General features: G+C 37.8%; 1 protein-coding gene across 1 annotated transcript in view; it reads left to right on the top strand.

The window, feature by feature from the left end:
- The window catches only part of SNX6 (sorting nexin 6), a 61571-nt gene that overhangs the window by 28427 nt on the left and 10980 nt on the right, over window positions 1-22164 (top strand). The window contains exons 7-11 of the mRNA XM_043555971.1: window positions 2392-2487; window positions 4442-4547; window positions 13728-13803; window positions 16266-16305; window positions 21759-21845. Coding sequence (XP_043411906.1) covers window positions 2392-2487; window positions 4442-4547; window positions 13728-13803; window positions 16266-16305; window positions 21759-21845 — 405 coding nt within the window. The remainder of the gene's footprint in view (window positions 1-2391; window positions 2488-4441; window positions 4548-13727; window positions 13804-16265; window positions 16306-21758; window positions 21846-22164) is intronic.

The raw sequence follows: 22164 nt of genomic DNA, 5'->3' as shown, positions 1-22164 counted from the left end.
GATCCCATGTACTTCTGGATCTTTGGGATCTGTTCTGAGTTTCCTTCTTAACTCTGTGGCTCCTTCTTAGTGTCCTTTGTGAGCTTTTTCCTCCATATATCCATTCATTTAAATAGGATCCTTCCAAGGTTCCTCACTGATTTCTCCAGAAATTTAGAAGTTCCTTTAGACTTCTAACTCTAAATTCTCCTGAAGTGATCTCATTTACTCCTGTGGCTGCAGGTACTTTTATATCTATTAACTTATAAATCTGTATCACTTGTTTGAGCTCTTCTTTATTTTTTTTTTTTTTTAATTTTTTTTCAACGTTTATTTATTTTTGGGACAGAGAGAGACAGAGCATGAACGGGGAAGGGGCAGAGAGAGAGGGAGACACATAATCGGAAACAGGCTCCAGGCTCTGAGCCATCAGCCCAGAGCCTGATGCGGGGCTCAAACTCATGGACCGCGAGATCGTGACCTGGCTGAAGTCGGATGCTTAACCGACTGCGTCACCCAGGCGCCCTGAGCTCTTCTTTAAATGCAGGTCTTCTTTTATGTTTTCTGTCTCAAAGAAGATACCAGCACCTTCCAATTTCTTAAGACCTAAAAATTACTCTTGACTTTACTCCCTATTCCTTTTTTTTTTTTTAAGTAGGCTCCATGCTGAGGCCTGAACTCAGACCCCGAGATCAAGACCTGAGCTGAGATCAAGAGTTGGACAGTTAACTCACTGAGCCACTCAGGCATCCCCCTGCTCCCTATTCCTATTAGGAAACACCAAATCCTGTCTGTTCTACTCTCTTACTATATTAGGAATGTGTCTACTTCCTTCTATCACCAGACCTAAAGATTAGTTCTGACCTTTATAACCCTTGATTGGGTTATTGAAACAGCCTCTGACTGGTCTTTCAACCTCCAGTCTTACCTTTCTCATTTTCTAAGTCTGTATTAAGTTCCCTTGGTGTTCTCGAAGTGCCGTATGGATTCCTCTAACATTGTACTGCTCACCCTATGTTTAATCATATGTTTCTCTAGATTCTCCTCTGCACCATAAATTACTCTTATAGAATATGGACCACCTCTTAATCATCCTTATTTTCTGAACACCTAGCACAGTGCGTGATTGTAATATACATTTGTCAATAGTTTTTTAAATAAGTGAATTAGTTAATATAAGAACACAGTTTTGAAAAACACCCAGAGTGCATTCAGAAGCCTAAAGATACAGCAGTTTAGAAAGGTTTCATGAAGAGAATGTGTTTTAATTTCGATGTTTAATGAAGTCTGAATAGAATTTTTGGTGGGAAGAGAGATATTATTTCAGGTACAGGGGAACCTAAGCATTTAGAGCTTCTTTTGAGAACTATTTGGAACATAAGGTTCTGTGGGGGTTTGGTGGTGAATACAAAGGTAAATTGAACCAGATTGTTGAAAGTCTTGAATACCATGCCTAGGGGATTGGCTTTTATTCTCTGAACATTGTGAAACTCTATAAAGTTATTGAGTAGGGAGGAGATGCTCAAAATTTAATTTTGGAAGTCCTCATCAGAATGGATTGGATTGGGGCGCCTGGGTGGCGCAGTCGGTTGAGCGTCCAACTTCAGCCAGGTCACGATCTCGCGGTCCGTGAGTTCGAGCCCCGCGTCAGGCTCTGGGCTGATGGCTCAGAGCCTGGAGCCTGTTTCCGATTCTGTGTCTCCCTCTCTCTCTGCCCCTCCCGCGTTCATGCTCTGTCTCTCTCTGTCCCAAAAATAAATAAACGTTGAAAAAAAAAATTTAAAAAAAAAAAAAAAAAACCAGAATGGATTGGATTGAAGAAATGAGAGATGTTAACTAGTAGTCCAATGTGGTAGTTAAGCAAGAAATAATGAGGATTTTTACTAGGACAGTGAGAAAGGAAAGGGACAAATTTCAGACATTTGATGGTAGAATTTGAGCTTTGAGAGACAAAAAGAAGTTGTAGATTATTTCAAGATTTTTAATGAGTGGTATGGGGTTTTAGGGAACATGTGGGAATCTGAGAGATTGGTTGGATGGAGGGACCATGAAGGAGGGACCATGAATAGGGAGAACCAAGAAAAGGAAAGTTTTGGAGATTAGATTATAATGAATACTGCTTTAGTCTAATGTGAGGTTAGCAGAATTTCCATTTATAAGGATATGATCTAGGCAAATGGAAATAGAATCTAAGATTCAGGAAAGAGCTTAGTGGTAGTGATCATGATTTGTGAATCATTTATATAATGGTGAGCATTGAAACCATGGTAGTAGATAAGGAAATTAGATGGGCTATTCCTTTATGGGACACCCTGGTGCAGCAAGTGGTAAATAATAATGAAAGAGGCATTACTTTCCATATGTAATCTAAAAAAGAAAAAAATTGCCAACTTAAGTTTACCTTTCTTTCAGCTGAGTGTGAGAGGAAAAAATAAAAAAGAGAAACTTGAAGATTTCTTTAAAAACATGGTTAAATCAGCAGATGGAGTAATTGTTTCAGGAGTAAAGGTAAGATTTTATTTGATTAACAGAGGTATTGGTTTAAGAATCCACTTATTTTAAGAAGATAGAGATTTCAGATGTGCAGGTGACCATTGGAGTAAAAGAGAAGTTTGAGGGGCGCCTGGGTGGCGCAGTCGGTTAAGCGTCCAACTTCAGCCAGGTCACGATCTCACGGTCCGTGAGTTCGAGCCCCGCGTCAGGCTCTGGGCTGATGGCTCAGAGCCTGGAGCCTGTTTCCGATTCTGTGTCTCCTTCTCTCACTGCCCCTCCCCCGTTCATGCTCTGTCTCTCTCTGTCCCAAAAATAAATAAACGTTGAAAAAAAAAAATTTTTAAAAAAAAAAAAAAAAAGAGAAGTTTGAATAGTAGAATGCTTAGGCCTGAGAAACTGGGCCCCCTGCCCTGGAATCCACTCTTTAGAGCCCTTCCTTCTCCCAACGGGCAAGAGTTCTGCAGTCCAAGGGAATTTGCCCACCAGGAGCACATACCCCTTCCTTCCAAACTAGACCATGCTTGAAATATCTGGAACCCGGTATTTCTTTGCCCAAATCTGAAGCCAAGTCTTCCTTTTCTGTGGGTAATCAAGGGTGACCATGGGTCAGCTGGGGAAAGGGAAGGCACAGGGAAGGTCAGTGTGCAGAATAGAGTGTCCTGTTACATACATCTGAGGTTTCTTTAGGTGCCTTACAGAGCTGCAGGGTGGGGCACAAAGCGGGGCTCCATTTGTACATTTGCCCTTGGTCTTACAAATGTTAGGGGCAGACTTGGGTTCAGATCTGGAGTTAGAAGAGCTTCTTTGAGGTTTTAGTCTTGTCTTGGGGTGCCTGGCTCAGGTAGAGCATGAGGCTCTTGATCTCAGGGTCATGAATTCAAGCTCCACATTGGGCATAGAGCTTACTTAAATAAATAAATAAAAATAAAATTTAGGGGCACCTGGGTGGCTCAGTTGATTAAACATCCGACTTCGGCTCAGGTCACGATCTCACGGTTTGTGAGTTCAAGCCTGACATCGGGCTCTGCTGACAGCTTGGAGCCTGGAGCCTGCTTCAGATTCTGTATCTCCCTCTGTCTCTACCCTTTCCCCGTTAGTGCTCTCTTTCTCTCAAAAATAAAATAAAATACATTTAAAAAAATAAAAAAGATTAAAAAATTTTTAAATATATAAATAAATAACACCTAAGTATTACATTATGAAACAAACACTAAGAAAGAGATAAATGATGCAGCTTTGTCATCATTACCTGTTTTTATAGATACGTCTACAGTAAAACTTAGGTGGAAAGTACTATTCATTTGATTTATACTTTGGTTTTCAGAGATGGGTCACTTGGTATGTTGACATTGCATATGCCGTGGCTACTTTCTAATAAGAACCCTGCTTTCTTCCATTTAATGCTCTGTATTGAGTATGATTAGTAGTAACTAATATTTTTTGAACATTTACAGTGTGGTATTTGGTAGCACATACTTTATTTAATCTTCAGTCCTACAAGTTGGATGGTTTATCCCATTTTAACAGTCAAGGAAAGTGGTACATATGTATTACAAATTTTAAAGGACATTTTGTCAGCACTGATTCTTCCTTGTGTTCTGTTGTTGTGGGTCTTACATCATTTCAACTGCTGCTTTTTCAAAAACTGATTGCTATTTTAGAAAGGAGGAAAGTATTTTTATTTTTTATTTTTTAATTTTTTTAAGTTTATTTATTTATTTTGAGAGAGAGAGAATGAGCAAAGGAGGGACAGAGGGAGGTGGGGACTGAGGATCCAAAGCAGGCTCCAAGCTGACAGAAGAGAGCCTGATGTGGGGCTCTGAAGTTACTGATGAAATCAGTAGAACATCTGATTATTAGAGGATAGCTGTGCTGTTTTAATGGTTTTTTGTATTATAATGGTAAAGCGATTTATGTATTACACTAAAGCAAATAAGTGAAAAAATTACATTTTCTTTTGATCCCATAGGACGTAGATGATTTCTTTGAGCATGAACGAACATTTCTTTTAGAATATCATAACCGAGTTAAGGATGCATCTGCTAAATCTGATAGGATGACAAGATCCCACAAAAGTAAGGTTTTTTTCTCTGTGGCTAAAGCTTACCTTTTTTTAATGGAATAATTATAAAGTTGTTATTTTATTTACAGTTTGTAAAAGTCTTGATATAGAACAGTGGTTCTCAAACTTTGGTCTGTGAAGCCTTGACCCTAGGGCTCTTTTTATTTTTAGCAAGTCTGTGAGGTAAAAACTATCTTCATAATAATCCATGATGCTTTTTGTATTTTTCACCATGTTGATATTTACACTGATAATGCAAAAGCCATGGTGGATAAAATTACTGATGCCTTAGCACAGACCAGGGCAGTAGCACCAAATTATGTTAATAGTCACTGTATTCTTTCTACGGTGCATTTGCAGTTAGAACAGATTTTTCAATTAAGGATGAAGCAGTAAATTCCTTGATGAAGCAGTAAAAATTATTAATTAATAAATCGCTTCCCTTGGGTTCACATTTTTTAATATCTGAATGATGGGAGGTATGTGTAAAGCACTTTGATTACATATGATGGTTCTCTCTAGAAAAGCATTTTAGTGATTGAGTTGCAACTAAACTAGTTGCTTTTTTCATAAAACCCCATTTTTACTTGAGAGAACAGTGGACAAATGATGATTATTCGTAGTTGAGTATTTGGTAGACATTTTCTTAAAAATTAAGTGACCCTGTCACTTTAAGGAAAACAACTGACAGTATTTGTTGACAATGATAAAAGTCAAGCTTTCCAGCAATAAGTAGAATTTTGGAAAACTTGTATCCATCCCCATGAGCTTGGTTCCCAATAATTAAAGACTGGTCTGAGGGAGGAGATTGATGGGAATATGTGAATTTTTGATACTGTTTATGTATACTGAAGTGCATCAACATTTGGAAGGTCTGCATCATTCATTGAACCGATATTTTCTAAATGATCAAATACATGTTGTTACAAAATCACATATGTAAAAGATTCATTCAAAGTTCAAGATAGGCTAATGGGGTTTTTTAACATCTTTATTGAGGTAAAAATTGATATCAGTAAGCTGTAGTATTCAGAGTATACAATTTGATAAGTTTTGACATATGTGTAAAATCATCACTACAGCCAAGATAATTAATATATCTATCACCTCCACAAGTTTCCTTATAGCCCTCTGTAATCCCTCCTTCTCACCCTGTCCCCAGGAAACCACCGATCTGCTTTTTGTCTCTGTAGATTAGTTTGCATTTTCTAGAATTTTATATAAATGGAATCATATTATATGTACTCTTTATTATTTGGCTTTGAAATTCAACAAAATTATTTTGAGATTCATTCATGTTGTGTGTATCGAGAGGTTATTCCTTTTTATTGCTGAGTATTATTCTATTGTATGGATATATCACAGTTGTTCATCCATTCAGCTGTTGGTGGACATTTGGGTTGTTGTTAGCTTTTGGCTGTTATAAATAAAGCTGATGTGAACCATCTATATGTAAGTCTTTGTATGGACATGTGCTTCCGTTGCTCTTGGGTAATACCTGAAAGAGTGACCAGGTCATGCGGTAAGTGTATAATTAACTTTTTAAAAACTTTGGAAAAAACTGCCACTTTTTTCCCAAAATGATTGTACCATTTTATATTCCTACCAGCTGTACATGAGCGTTCCAGTTGCTCCACATCTTTTCCAACAAGGATACTCATTCTTTTTCATTTCAGCCATTCTCATAAGTCAGTAATGTCTCTGTGTAGTTTTAATTTTTAATTTGCATTTCCCTAATGACTAATGATGTTGAACATCCCTTCTTACATAAATCTTCTAGCTTTTTTCTTCTTTACCAAAGTTGTTTTTGGCCCCTCTAGGTTCTTTACATTTTCATATGGATTTTATTTTTTTATTTAAATTTTACTTAGTTAATGTACAGTGCAACATTGGTTTCAGGAGTAGAATTTAGTGATTCATTACTTACAATACTCCGTGTTTGTCACAAGTGCCCTTCTTAATTTCCATCACCCATCTAGCCCATGTCTTACCCACCTCCCTCTGTCTACTCTCTATCGTTTGTTCTCTATTGTTAAGAGTCTCTTGTGGTTTGTTTCCCTCTCTTCTTTTCCCCTTCCTTTCCCATATGTTCATCTGTTTTGTTTCTTAAATTCCACATATGAGTGAAATCGTGTGGGATTTGTCTTCTTCTGATTGACATATTTCAATTCATATCGATTTTAGAATTAGCTTGTCACTTTGTACACAAATGCTGTCTGGGATTTTGGGGTTGTGTAGAATCTGTAGGTCAGTTTGGGGAAGATTGACATCTTAACCATATTGACTCTTCTGATACGTAAATATAGTATCTCTCTCCATTTAGTTTGGTCTTCCTTATAATTCTCTCAGCAATGTTTTTTAACTTATATTGTACAGGTCTTATACACCGTTTTTTTTTTTAATTTAATTTTTTATTTTTTTTAATTTACATCCAAGTTAGTTAGCATATAGTGCAACAACGATTTCAGGAGTAGATTCCTTAAGTCCCTTACCCATTTAGCCCATCCCCCCTCCCTTCAAGTTACCTTCTGTTTGTTCTCCATATTTGAAGTCTCTCATGTTTTGTCCCCCTTCCTGTTTTTATTGTATTTTTGCTTCCCTTCCCTTGTGTTCATCGGTTCTGTCTTAAAGTCCTCATATGAGTAAAGTCATATGATATTTGTCTTTCTCTGACTAATTTCGCTTTAATACCATCTAGTTCCATCCACATAGTTGCAAATGGCAAGATTTCATTCTTTTTGATTGCCAAGTAATACTCCATTGTGTATATATACCACATCTTCTTCATTCATCCATTGATGGACATTTGGGCTCTTTCCATACTTTGGCATATTGTTGATAGTGCTGCTATAAACATTGGGGTGCATGTGCCTCTTTGAAGCAGCATACCTGTATCCCTTGGATAAATACTTAGTAGTGCAATTGCTGGGTCATAGGATAGTTCTATTTTTAATTTTCTGAGGAACCTCCATGCTGTTTTCCAGAGTGGCTGCACCAGTTTGCATTCCCACCAGCAGTGCAAAAGAGATCCTCTTTCTCCGCGTCCTGGCCAACATCTGTTGTTGCCTGAGTTGTTCATCTTAGCCATTCTTGACTGGTGTGAGGTGGTATCTCATTGTGGTTTTAATTTGTATTTCCCTGATGATGAGTGATGTTGAACATTTTTTCATGTGTCGGTTGGCTATCTGGATGTCTTCTTTGGAGAAGTGTCTATTCATGTCTTTTACCCATTTCTTCACTGGATTATTTGTTTTCTGGGTGTTGAGTTTGATAAGTTCTTTGTAGATTTTGGATACTAACCCTTTATCTGATATGTCGTTTGCAAATATCTTCTCCCATTCTGTCGGTTGCCTTTTAGTTTTGCTGATTGTTTCCTTTGCTGTGCAGAAGCTTTTTATTTTGTTGAGGTCCCAATAGTTCATTTTTGCTTTTGTTTCCCTTGCCCCTGGAGATGCGTTGAGTAAGAGGTTGCTGCAAAAGTGGTCCAGGTTCATTTTTCTGCATGTTACTGTCCAGTTTTCCCAGCATCACTTGCTGAAGAGACTGTCTTTATTCCATCAGATATACTTTCCTGCTTTGTCAAAGATTAGTTGGCCATATGTTTGTGGGTCCATTCTGGGTTCTCTGTTCTGTTCCATTGATCTGAGTGTCTGTTTTTGTGCCAATACCATACTATCTTGATGATTACAGCTTTGTAATACAGCTTGAAGTCCGAGGATCTTATACACCTTTAGTTGAATTGATCCCTAATTATTTTTTGATGCTATCATAAATGATGTGTTTTTTACATTTCAGTTTCTAATTCTTTGCTAATATATAGAAATACAGTGTGTTTTCTGTATTGATCTTGTATCTTGCAATATTACTAAATAAACTCACTTATTAGTTCCAGTAACTATTTTGTAGATTCCTTATGATTTTCTACATAGATGATCATCTGCCAATAAAAACAATTACACTTGTTTCCAATTTAGATTCCATTTATTTCTTGTCTTTGCCCTGTTGTACTGAAGCTATACCTATAGCTCCAGTGCAGTGTGGATGGAAGTGGTGAGAATAGGCATCTTTGCCTTGTTCCTTAGCTTATGGGGAAGGCATTCATTCTTAAACCATTAATTATGGTGTTTGGTGTAGGTTTTTCCTAGATGCTTTTTATCAGGGTGAAAAAATTGTCTTATAAATTTATCTGAGAGGTTGTTTTTTTTTTAAATCAGGAATGAGCGTTGGATTCTTTTCATATGCTCTTTTTGCAGCTGCAGTGTTCAGATAATCCCGTTTTTTCCTTTTAGTCTATTATGTATTGATTGATTTTCAAATGTTAAACCAACTTTATGATCTTGGGATTAATATCACTTATTTATACCAATGGAGTTTAATGTAATAGAGCTTAGAAAGTTTATTGATATGATTTTAGATTCCCCACTGCAACTATTTTTTTTAATATGAAATTTATTGTCAAATTGGTTTCCATACAACACCCAGTGCTCATCCCAACAGGTGCCCTCCTCAATGCCCATCACCCTCTTTCCCCTCCCTCCCACCCCCCCATCAACCTCAGTTTATTCTCAGTTTTTAAGAGTCTCTCATGGTTTGCCTCCTTCCCTCTCTGTAACTTTTTTTTTCCTCTTCCTCTCCCCCATGGCCTTCTGTTAGGTTTCTCAGGATCCACATAAGAGTGAAAATGTATGGTATCGTCTTTCTCTGTATGACTTATTTCACTTAGCATATCACTCTCCAGTTCCATCCATGTCATTACAACTAACTCTTAAAGAAACTACTATTGGTTGAGTTTTGGGGTGGTATCAAAGAAGAATATCCACGGGGCGCCTGGATGGCTCAGTCGGTTGAGTGTCCAACTTCGGCTCAGGTCATGATCTCGCAGTTGACGAGTTTGAGCCCCGCGTCGGGCTCTGTGCTGACAGCTCAGAGCCTGGAGCCTGCTTTGGATTCTGTGTCTCCCTCTCTCTCTGTACCTCCGCTGCTATACTCTGTCTGTCTCTCTCTCAAAAATAAATATAACCATTAAAAAATATTTTTTTTAAAAAGAATATCCACAATTATCTGAAAATAAAGCTACATATCTGTTTGAGACTGCATTTTCTCCACATATTTGAACAAAAGCAGTGTATTATAATATTACGATTGAATGCAGAAGCAGGTAAGAGAATGCAGCTGTCTTCTATTAAGATAAAGACACAAAAAATTGGCAAAAATGTAATAGTGTCACTCTGCTCACTAATTTAAAAATACATATAGTTATTTTTCATTTGAAATATTACTTATGTTAACTATGATTTTAATACTTTTAATCATTTTGCTTTACTTAAAAAACATACAGTACATATTGATAGACATAACCCCCATAAACACAATTATTTAGGATCCTCAATAATTTCTAAGAGTGTAAAGGAGTCCTTAGACCAAAAAATTTGAGAACCTCTGTTATAGAGACAGTTCAGCTGGTACCTAGAAATAAGAACCTCTGTTTTGGAGTACTGTTACATGCTGTAACAGAAAGGAAATAAAGTCTCTGGCTTGATACCTTCTATTCTTGTGTCATTCTTTGGAGAAGGCTAAGAGTTATTTTTATATTTTATTCTATTTTTGTAACTTATAGATTTCTTCTAAGGAAGTAGTTATTTATATTTGCTTGTTCAGTACTTAAGAACTATAAAGTGTGGGAAGCTTGAATTCCTTCCTAGATTTATTACCAATTTGCTCTAGAGCATTGGGCAAGTCACATAATTAATTGGTATTATACTGGTTCCCTTGTTTATAAAATGACATTAAGATGAGTTATCTCACATGTTTTACTCCTCTGTTAAGAGAAACTTTGTCCTAGTCTGTCCTCTCCCTGTCCCTCCATCAAGACCTGCACTTACTCCCTCTACACACCCAGAGTCACATAGTGCACCCTGTGGGGCTCCAGCAGTACCCTGTTTGCTTTCCTGGGGACCCCCATACTCCACCAACTGGACCAGGCTGGAGCCCACAGGCCTCGCCTGTACCCCCTCAAGAAAGAAAAACTTCGTAAATATGAAATGGTATATATACTAGTGTTAGTTGTAATAATTAGGAGTATCCTTAAGTTTATTTTTGATTATTTAAAATGGAATCCTATTAGGGGTGCCTGGCTGGCTCAGTCAGTAGAATATGCGACTCTTGATCTCAGGGTTGTAGGTTTGAGCCCCATATTGAATGAAGAGATTACTTAAAAATAAAATCCTTTAAAAAATTAAAATAAAATAGAATCCTACTATACTTTAAAAATTGTTTTAAAGTTATTTAGCTCAGGGGCACCTTGCTGGCTGTCAGTAGAGCATACGACTCTTTTTTTGTTGTTTTTTTAATAGAGAGAGAGAACACCAGAGGGGGAGAGTGGCAGAGAGAGAGAGAGAGAGAGAGAGAGAGAGAATATGAATGAATTCTAAACAGACTTCATGCTTGACCTGAGCCGAAATCAAGAGTGTAATACTCAGTTGACTGAGCCACCCAGGCACCCCTGAGTCTATGACTCTTAATCTCAGGGTAATGAGTTCAAGCCCCATGTTGGGCGTGGACCTGCATAGGATAGGATAGGATAGGATAGGATAGGATAGGATAGGATAGGATAGGATAGGATAGGATAAATAAAATTAAGTAAAAAATAAAATAGTTTGTAAACATTGGCCTATTTGCCAACCATAATGTTAGGCATTGGTAATTTCAAGATGAAGAAAATATACTCTTTGCCCTTCAGGAATTAATAATTTTGCAGAAATTTTGCAGAAATCTGAAAAGCAGAAAATTACAGTGTATTGTAGTTAGTCCTTTAATAGAGGTATATATTTGTGTTATGGAAACATAAAGAACTATAAAGGTAGAGAGTCATCTGTTAAGATAACATAATTCTTATTTATTCTATTTGGCCAAATGGAACAGTATTTGTAGAAGAGATGATGGCGAATCTATTTTACAAAATTATAATTATTACATAATTATAAAATTATAAAGTAAAAACTTTTTTCACAACGCATGAACTTAACTAGCCTGGACTATGAAAAACTAAGCTTTTCAGCCTCACTGTGATGTATATAAAATCAAGGCAGTTTGCTTATTTTCTGTGATCATATAATGATGTAATAGCCGAAAAGGGTAGTGTTCTCAGAGCCAGATACTAGGAGACAGGAATTTCTTGCTCTAAAAAATAATCTCAGGGGGCGCCTGGGTGGCTCAGTTGGTTAAGTGTCTGACTTAGGCTCAGAACATGATCTCATGGTTTGTGAGTTCGAGCCCCGCGTGTGGGCTCTGTGCTGTCAGTTCAGAGCCTGGAGCCTGCTTCGGAGTCTGTGTCTCCTTCTCTCTATGCCCCTCCCCACTTGTGCTCTGTCTCTCTCTGTCTCTCAAAAATAAATAAATGTAAAAAAAAAAAAGAAAAAAAGAAAAGAAGTCTCAGGGGCACCTCGGTGGCTCAGTCGGTTAAGCCTCCAACTTTGGCTCAGGTCATGATCTCACGGTTCGAGACCCGTGTCAGGCTCTGTGCTAACAGCTCAGAGCCTGGAGCCTGCTTTGGATTCTGTGTCTCCCTCTCACTCTGCCCCTCCTCTGCTCGTTCTCTCTCTCTCAAAATTAAATATTAAAAATAATAAATAATTTCAGGGTCATTTTAAGTATAAAATATTACTGTATGTGATATTGGACACAAATCATTTTTGATACCTGCCTTGATAAACCAACCTTTATGTGATTTTTTAACTTAAAATTTTAGGTTAATAGTGAAAAGTCTCACATATAGAAGTTCCTATTCAGAGTCCAAAATTTGTATTCTAAGTATCTTTATGAAAGATACCAGAATAGATCTGTTTCTGAATAACACTAAGTAAATAGTCACCAAATTTCAGCCTTATCTGTTAAATATTACTTTGTACAACATATAAAGTATAATGTAAGGATTATTGTTTTGTTAAAGAATAAACACACTAAAACCTTATAAACATACTACTGAGGATAAGTGGAAATTTCCATACAAAGTACACCATCTTGGATTTCATTAATAATAGCAAACATTTATATAGTACTATATTCACTGTGTGCCAGATATATAGTAACATTGATTAACTCACTTAATCCAAGTAATTTTATAAGACTGGTACCATTATTATCCCCATTTCCAGATGAAGAAAGCAAGGCATTCACAAGTTAAGTGATAAACTCAAGGTCATATAGCTGGTAAATTGGGTCCCAGGACCATGAGCTTAACCATTGCACTGTACTATCCTTTTTCTGAAACAAGTAATCTTTTTTCAACAAGTCGTCCTGGGGGTGAGTGCTAGGAATAGGAAGAGTATTGTGCTAAAGTTGAATACTTTGCTTCCTAGCACCTAAGGGTAATGGTGCTACCACCATTCATGTAGCTTCCCAAGCTCCATAATTTTTCTTCCTACCTCAGGTCTCCTGTTTGTAATCCTACCTATTAGGATTTCCTAATTGTAAATCCTACCTATTAGGTTTCCTAAATATCTTCCAGCCTTGTTGTTCCTCTCTGCTGTCAGTATTTTCGCTACTTTGATCCTAACAATCAGTATTGGACCCAAAAATTTCATAGTTGGTTGCTCTGCCTTCTGTGTCTCTCCACTTCTAGTCTTTATTCCAGGCAGTGGTTGATTTTACCACTACTGTTATTTTTAAATGTTTAATAACACCCATTCTTATAAGATCAAATCCAAACTTTATCATGGCATCCAAAAACCCATTTTCCCTCCAAGATACCTCTAATTTATTTTTCCATCTTCAACTCCTTCCACTCCCCTCTGTATCCTTGTAGTGCCTTCTTTCTAGAAGGCTGTCTGAATATACTGTGTTCTTTTATGTCTTACTAGCCTGTATCCATGCTCTGCCCTTCATCCAGAATGCTCTCCCCTCTTTTGTCTGGTAAAGATTTTTCTTATCCTGCAAGTTCTGACTCACTCGGTAGTGTCTATAAATCCTTCCCTAACTTACTCAGGTTTCCCCTGCTCCCAAAGTAGTTTTTACCTACTTCTGATAGAATATTCTGATATAATATTCCATCAAATTATATTATAGTTATTGTCATTTCCTTCACCAGACTTGGAATATCTCATACTGTATACACATTTGTTTAGTAGGTGAATGCTCAATAAGTATTTTTGAATCAATGAACAAATATATGAAATTCTAACAATCTTTTCCATAGGTGCTGCAGATGATTACAATAGGATTGGTTCTTCGCTATATGCTTTAGGAACTCAGGATTCTACAGATATATGCAAGTAAGGATTCTGATTTAAAACATTAAATAAAACACAGGGCGCCTGGGTGGCTCAGTTGGTTAAGCGTCTGACTTTGGCTCAGGTCATGATCTCATGGTTTGTGAGTTCGAGCCCTGCATTGGGCTCTGTGCTGACAGCTCAGAGTCTGGAGCCTGCTTTGGATTCTATGTCTCCCTCTCTCTCTGCTCCTCCCCTGCTCACACTCTGTCTCTCTCTCAAAAATAAACATTAAAAAAAAAAAAAAAGTTTTAAAACATTAAATAAAACAAAAATTTTGCTAGCAGCCTGGGCATGTAGAATGCCTGACCCAGCAGGCATTTAGAATATCTTCATCAAAACACATCAGTAATAAGGAACTTTTTTATAAACTTGGATCAATGTTATTTTTTCCTCTACTCTTTCTCTCTTATTTCTTAAATCTGAAAAATAGAGGCGCCTAGGGAACTCAGTTTAAATGTCCGACTTCTGCTCAGGTCATGATCTCACGGTTCGTGGGTTCAAGCTCCACATCAGACTCTCTACTATCAGCACATAGCCTGCTTCGGATCCTCTGTCTCCCTCTCTCGCTGTCCCTCCCCAGTTCACATGCTCTCTCTCTCAAAAATAAACATTTAAAAAGAAAATCTGAAAAATAAAAATTGACTTTAATGTATATTTTAACATTTACAAAGTGTTATTTGATGAAAATTGGCTGACGTGTGTGTATGTGTAAGGAAGAGACACAGAACTTATGTCAAAATGTTCTTAGGTTTTGATGAAGTTTATTATAAATAAACGTTCTGAAATTAGAATATACAGTATATATATGTATGTATGTATTTCTTTGGAGGCCAAATTGACTTTTAAAGTAAAATATGATGGTATTAGTTTATACTTTTTAGAGAGGCTAGTTTTAGTTTTTAAGTTTAGTGAATCTCAGGGTAGTCCTAGGGTGACCAGAGGGTAGCTGTTGTATGTGTTAGTATGGAAATACTCTCTGAATGTTTGCTTACACAGCTGTCCCTTACTTAATTTATGTTAGCTTTCCACATTAATCTAACCATGGTTAATTTTAGTTTTTCCTATAATATTGTTTAAACACAACTGTTTATTGAAAAATAATCCAAACTTTTTTTTTCAAACTTAAGTGGCAAAACTATTTTCCTAGTTTATGCCTTTTTCTAAGCCACATCCTTGAATCTTTTTTCTAGTGTATCTTGTCTTAGTAGACCTGTAAGATCCAAAGATCCAAGTTTTTCAGCAAAGCAAGGTACTATACATATATATATATGGCTTACATTAATTAACATGCTACCTTTCCTAAGAATTCATAAGTCTTGGAGTGCCTGGGTGGCTCAGTCGGTTAAGCATCTGACTTCAGTTCATGATCTCATAATTCGTGGGTTCTAGCCCCACATCAGGCTCTGTGCTGACAGCCCAGAGCCTGGAGCCTGCTTTGGATTCTATGTCTCCCTCTCTGTCTGCCCCTCCCCTGCTCATACTCTGTCTGCCCGTCCCCTGCTCACACTCTGTCTCTCTCTGTCTCTCAAAAATGAATAAACATAATTTTTAAAAAAAGGATTTGTAAGTCTTTGATAAGAAGAAAAAGTCAACCTTGCCATGTGTAACTGGGCATAAACCTGTCAAGCAAGTTCTTTTTAGTAAAACAAAGTTCATAAAATAGTGTTTTAGCTTTCAATAGCACTTGCCTTCATCCAGTTATAACGTCACCAGTAATTACATATTTTACAGAATACTCTTTTAAAAAGCTGTGCATTGGGATATTTTTTAGTTGGTATCACCATTGAGAGATAGGCAATTTAGTTAAAAGTGAGCATGAATTTTGAGATACAAATTGCTTACTCATTTCTGTTATTTTCTAAAACAAAGCAGCTCTATTTGAAGGTGTTTAAAACATAACTATCAAATAACTTCAAGAGCTGTTCCAGCCTTAGTGTTTTCCTTTTAAATCAGCCTTTTGTCTCTTTGGATCTGATTGTTCTGTACTTCTATAAGAATTTTGAAATCATGGGCTTTATTTAGTATTATGTGGCATATTAATGAATGTAAGGAAAAATTTTTTTTTGTTTAAATGTATGTATGGCTTAGGGGTGCCTGCTGGCTCAGTCGGTGGAGCATGTGCCTTTTGATCCGGGGGTTGTGAGTTCAAGCCCCACATTGGGTATAGAGATTAGGGAAAAAATTGAATTTTAAAAAGTTAGAAATTAATAAATATATGGCTTAGATTGTTACTTTGAAAGGGTAAGATTTTCTGTAACAACAGTTTCCAAGTTATCTGTTACATGGGTGGAAGTACAGAGATGTTGAACTAAATGAAGTCTGCATTGAACGAGACCATCAAATATTACTGTAGTGAGATAACAGTGTTCGTTATTAATACAGTTTGGGGGCATATTCTCTCAACATTTGACTTGGAAAATCATTTCAGAGCTGGCTTCTGATGAAATATTTTTCCCTTCCAGGTTTTTTCTCAAAGTTTCAGAACTATTTGATAAAACCAGAGTAAGTACTATCAGTTAACCTTTGGGAGTCTAAATCGTTGCATACAGTACTGTTTAACCTGTTATGATTGTGTTTAACTTTGTTGAGAAAGATGAGTTCTACTTCAGAAGGATGAAGAAACAGACTTAGATTTGAAAATTGTAAGTTGTTTTTCAGGAAACTCATTTTTTTTGTTGCTGTTGTTATGGCCTTTTGGTATTTGTAAAAGTTCATATTCTTGATCAGAGAACATGTTCATTACAGAGACTAGGTTTACTTTTATGAAGAATGGTCTTTTTCTGGGGCTTTGTATGCTAGAAGAAAGTTTTAGATTTATTACGGTTTTACCAAGATTGCATTGCTTTTGATCCCCCTTGACACACTGGTTTAAAAGCAAGTTATATCTGTGTCCTTGGGTGACTCAACTGAGCGTCCAACTTCAGCTTAGGTCATGATCTTAGGTTCATGAGTTTGAGCCCCACAATGGGCTGGCTTCTTTCAGCACAGAGCCCGCTTAGGATCCTCTGTCCCCATCTCCCTCTGCCCCTCCCCTGCTCACGCTCTCTCTCTCTTAAAAATAAACATTTAAAAAAAAAAGTGAGTTTAACAATATGAGGCAAATACACAGCTGCAAAAAAGGTTAAATAGCAGTAATGCTTTAATATTGATGTAGTCTTGGGGCGCCTGGGTGGCGCAGTCGGTTGAGCGTCCGACTTCAACCAGGTCACGATCTCGCGGTCCGTGAGCTCGAGCCCCGCGTCGGGCTCTGGGCTGATGGCTCAGAGCCTGGAGCCTGTTTCCCATTCTGTGTCTCCCTCTCTCTCTGCTCCTCCCCCGTTCATGCTCTGTCTCTCTCTGTCCCAAAAATAAATAAATGTTGAAAAAAAAAATTAAAAAAAAAAAAAATATTGATGTAGTCTTGATTTTCAGGGATTAGTCTTAGATACAATAATATTAAAACACTTTGATGAAGTTCAGAGAAGAGTGAAATGTTTATTATGTGTTTAATGGCACTTACCTGAGATTGGAAGTGGCTAGTCCATTGTAGAAATCTGATTTCAACGTGACTTTGTCAATTGAGTAATAGATAGTGAAGATAAGTAAAAGAAAAGGAGTTATTTTCTTACAAAGGAAACCATCATTAAATACATAAATGTTGTTGTAGTGAAGGGTCCCGAAAGCCCATTATTTCACTTTTGGTATTTGTACAAATGAGCATTTTCCAGGAAGATACAGTTGTTTCCTGTGTGTCTACATCAAAAGAATAGGGAACTATCACAGAATAGCTTTATGAGTTAGTATTTTTGCAGAAGTAAATGTCAAGATGAGATTAAACACTTTGCAAGAGATTCATTGGGAAGAACAGAGGGAGGAGCAGGATAGACATGAAGAGACTTCAGACCATAGTGCAGGTCTACACCTGGGAAAGGAGAGGGACTTGGTAGGAGGAGTTTCAGACTATAGCGCAGTCTTAAGAAAGTTTTGTCCTGGGGCGCCTGGGTGGCACAGTCGGTTAAGCGTCCGACTTCAGCCAGGTCACGATCTCGCGGTCCGTGAGTTCGAGCCCCGTGTCGGGCTCTGGGCTGATGGCTCAGAGCCTGGAGCCTGTTTCCGATTCTGTGTCTCCCTCTCTCTCTGCCCCTCCCCCGTTCATGCTCTGTCTCTCTCTATCCCAAAAATAAATAAACGTTGAAAAAAAAAAAAATTTTTAAAAAAAAGAAAGTTTTGTCCAGATCAAAAGGGAGTCCTCAGCCAAAGTTGCTCATTAGAGGCAGTACGGCATCAGCAAGACTGGGCTAGTGCTACGGCCCCTGTGCTCTGTCATTGGGTGCAGCTGAGGCAAGGAGGGAAGGATGTATCATAACCTTGAGATGAATATTGTTCTGATCTAGAGAGATTGCAGCTGGGACTCTGAACAAACTATGCTCCTTGCAGCAAGCAATTTCTCATGAAGGAGATCTAGATGGCACGTTGCCATAGGCACCACAGTCTTCATTTCTTTTGGTGTCTTGGTGTTGTTCTGGTTATTATTGCTGTGGCACAAACCATCCTAAAATCAATAGCTTAAAACGACAGCCATTTTATTATGCTAATGAATTCTTTGGGTCAAGAATTCACAAAAGGCAGAACAGAGGTGGCTTGCCTTTACTCCATGATGTCTGGGGCCTCAACAGGGAACATATGAAGGCTGTGGGCTAGAATCCTCTGAAGGCTCTTTAACTCAGGTGTCTGGGAGTGATACTGGCTACCAACCGAGACTTTAGCCGGGGCTATTGGCTGTAACATTTGCGTGTTGCTTTTCCATGGAGCTGCTTAGGCTTCCTCACAGTATGGTGGCTTGAAAGCAAGCATCCTGAAAAATGGGAAGTGAAAATTGCTAGTTTCATTAAGGCCTTGAAACTGGCACAGCATCACTTTTGTATTGATCAAGCAATGTTAGGGCCCAGAGTCAAGGGAAGGGAATACATACATACATACCCCTACTCCTTCCTAGTGTAAGGAGAGAGGAGCCATATTTAAAAGCACCCAACTTCCATCTAACATGTTACCTAGATTTATCTAAATCAGTTTATCTAAATTTATCTAAATCAATTTTGAATATATTTTATGTCTGTGCATTTATTGTTAGGTTCATAAGTTTATTTCTCTGTAAGGGAATGTATCTTAAGCTTCAAGGTTTTTGCTAACTTTTTACTGAAATATATTTTACATATAGGAAAGAGCATATATGAGAAGTATACAGCTCAGTGAAATTTAACAAATTTAACACACCCATATAATGAACAACCACATCAAGAAATAGAACATTTAGGGGCACCTGGGTGGCTCAGTCGGTTAAGCATCCAACTCTTGATTTTGGTTCAGGTCATGATCTCACGGTTCATGAGTTTGAGCCCCACATCGGGCTCCACGATGACATTGCTAAGCCTGCTTGGGATTCTCTCTACCCCCTCTATTTTGCCGCTCCCCCCTTCTGTACATGCGCACTCGCTGACTCTCTCTCTCTCAAAATAAGTAAACTTAAAAAACAAAAAAAGCATGCCCTGCCCCCCTTCAGCTGCTTTCTGAGTCACCACCTCCTGCAAGGAAAACCACTATCTTAGCTTCTAACAGCAGAGATTAATCTTATTTTCATATTTTATGTAAATGCTTCATGCAGTATGTATTCTTTTATGTCTGGTTCCATTTACTCAGCATTACATACATAAGATTCATCTGTGTTGTTTTTTGTTTTTTTTTTTTTCCTTTTTCAGAAGAGGGAGAAGTACTTTTCCTTTTTTTTTTTTTTCTTTTCTTTTCAGTTTATTTACTTTGAAAGAGAGAGCTAGGGAGGAACAGAGAGAGGGAGAGAGAGAATCCCAAGTAGGCTCCACACTACAGCTTGGAGCCCCATGCAGAGCTCAAACTCATGAACCATGAGAAACCTGAGCCAAAATCCAGAGTCGGATGCTTAACTGACTGAGCCACGAAGGCGCCCCTGCGTTTTTTGTTTTTGTTTTTTGGTTTGGTTTTAAGTTTATTTACTGAGAGAGAGACAGAGAGAGTACGCGCGAACGAGTGCACAAGTGGGGGGAGGGGCAGAGAGCGAGGAAGAGAGAAAGAATCCCAAGCAGGCTCCATGCTACCAGCACAGTGCCCGGCTGGGGGCTCAGTCTCACAAACCATGAGATCATGATCTGAGCCAAAATGAAGAATCAAACACTTAGCTGACTGAACCACCCAGGAGCCCCAATTCATCCATGTTGTTGCATGTAGGTATAGTTCCTTCATTCCTTCATTCGTTGCTATATACCTTTCCTTGGCAAGAATATACCTAAATTTATTCATTTGTCCTACTGTTGGTAGGCATTTGGATCGTTTCTAGTTTGTGGCTCTTTACAAATAGTACTTCTAAGACCATTCTTAGATAGTTTCAGCTGAAAACAAGTAGATACTTGTTCAGTATATATAACCAGGAGGGGAATTAGGGGTCTTAGGGTATCCATGTGAAAAGCTTTCATAGATCGTGCCCAACCGTTTCCCAAAGTGATTGTACCAATTTACATTCCCATCAGAATAAATGTGAGCATTGGGGTTGCTACACAGCTTGCAGTACTTGCTGTTGTCTTTTTTTAGTTATTCTGTTGGATGTGTAGGGTTTTTATTTTTAATTTTTTTAATGTTTTTTATTTTTGAAGGAGAGAGAGAGACAGAGGATGAGCGGGAGAGGAGCAGAGAGAGGGAGACACAGAATTCAAAGTAGGCTCCATACTGAGCTGTCAGCACAGAGCCAGACGTGGGGCTTGAACTCACAAACTGAGATCATGACCTGAGCCAAAGTTGGATGCTTAACTGACTGAGCACCCAGGTGCCCTGGATGTGTAGGGTTTTTAAATTTTAACTTTATTTCAACAGGAATTTCAGACCCACAGAAACATTGTGAGAATAGTACAAGGAATTCCTATACATGGGTCACCCAGATTTCCTAAATGTTAACATTTTCTACATTGCTTAAAGTGCTTTTTCCCCAAAATGTCCATTTCATTCTGTTTCTGCCCTTTGTGCACATCTGTCTTTTTTTTAAAGATAAGAATTAGGGGCACCTGGGTGGCTCAGTCAGTAAAACCTCCAACTCCTGATTTCAGCACAGGTCATGATCTCATGGTTCGTGGGATCGAGTCCTTTGTTGGGCTCTGCGCTGAGTGCAGAGTCTGCTTCAGGTTCCCTCCCTCTCTCTCATTCTCAAAATAAATAAATAAACATTTTTTTAAAAAGATAAGAATTTTAATATAGTCAATACAATTATCAATGATTTCCCTTGATGTCACCAAATTCTTGCTATATACATGTTCCCAGTTGCCTCAAATGGCTTTTTACAGTGGAGTTCATCTGACTTAGATTCCAACAAGGTCCCTATATTATATTTGGTTGACATAATACATCTTTATCCACTGTCTCTCCAGACTGAAGAGTTGCATCTTTTTAGTCTGACATGGCTGTTTCCTGTTTTATCCCAACTCAAACGAACCACATCTGTTTATTAGTCTGTGGTGTCTTCAGGCACATTTTGGTAATGTTTTGACTGTATTTTCTGGTTGTTCTCAGTAGGAAGATTGGTTTGTTACCTAGTCTACCATTGTCAGCCTTTAACACTTTAAAATCATGTGTACATATCATTGAAAGGAAGTAACAAGAGAAAATGTAAGTGCTGAAAGATGGTACTGAAACACAGTCTAGCTGGGAACTTGAATCAGATATTGAGTCCTTCCAAAAACTCACTAATTTCATTTGATCTCCTTTTTTCTGTTTATTTCTTGTCATAATCATGAAGAAAAGTAATAGGCTAGTAGAAAGGAGAGGGTGGGAAACTTAGGTTAAATAGGAGTGGATACTATAGATATTTATAACTTTAATTTTTTTACAGTAATTGAGAAAGAAAATGTGGGGTGTAGACTATGTGCTAATTAAATGCCTGTTTTTTTCCCCTTTTTCAGAAAATAGAAGCACGAGTGTCTGCTGATGAGGACCTCAAACTTTCTGACCTTTTAAAATATTACTTAAGGGAATCTCAAGCTGCTAAGGTAACTTACTGTTCACTGTTTTTTAAAAAGGACTGTTTTGTCACGATCTCGCGGTCCGTGAGTTCGAGCACCGTGTCAGGCTCTGGGCTGATGGCTCGGAGCCTGGAGCCTGTTTCCGATGCTGTGTCTCCCTCTCTCTCTGCCTCTCCCCCGTTCAAGCTCTGTCTCTCTCTGTCCCAAAAATAAATAAACATTGAAAAAAAATAAAAATAAAAATAAAAAGGACTGTTTTATTAAAAGCCATCTCTTTAGAAGTTAGATTTAAGGTTATTAAAAATTATTAATCTGTTGATTTTAAATTATATTCTCAAGTGTGAAT

Source organism: Prionailurus bengalensis, chromosome B3 (assembly GCF_016509475.1).
Source record: "Prionailurus bengalensis isolate Pbe53 chromosome B3, Fcat_Pben_1.1_paternal_pri, whole genome shotgun sequence".
NCBI lineage: Eukaryota > Metazoa > Chordata > Mammalia > Carnivora > Felidae > Prionailurus > Prionailurus bengalensis.
Note: the sequence above shows the minus strand (reverse complement) of the source record. Positions and strands in the feature narration are given on the sequence as shown.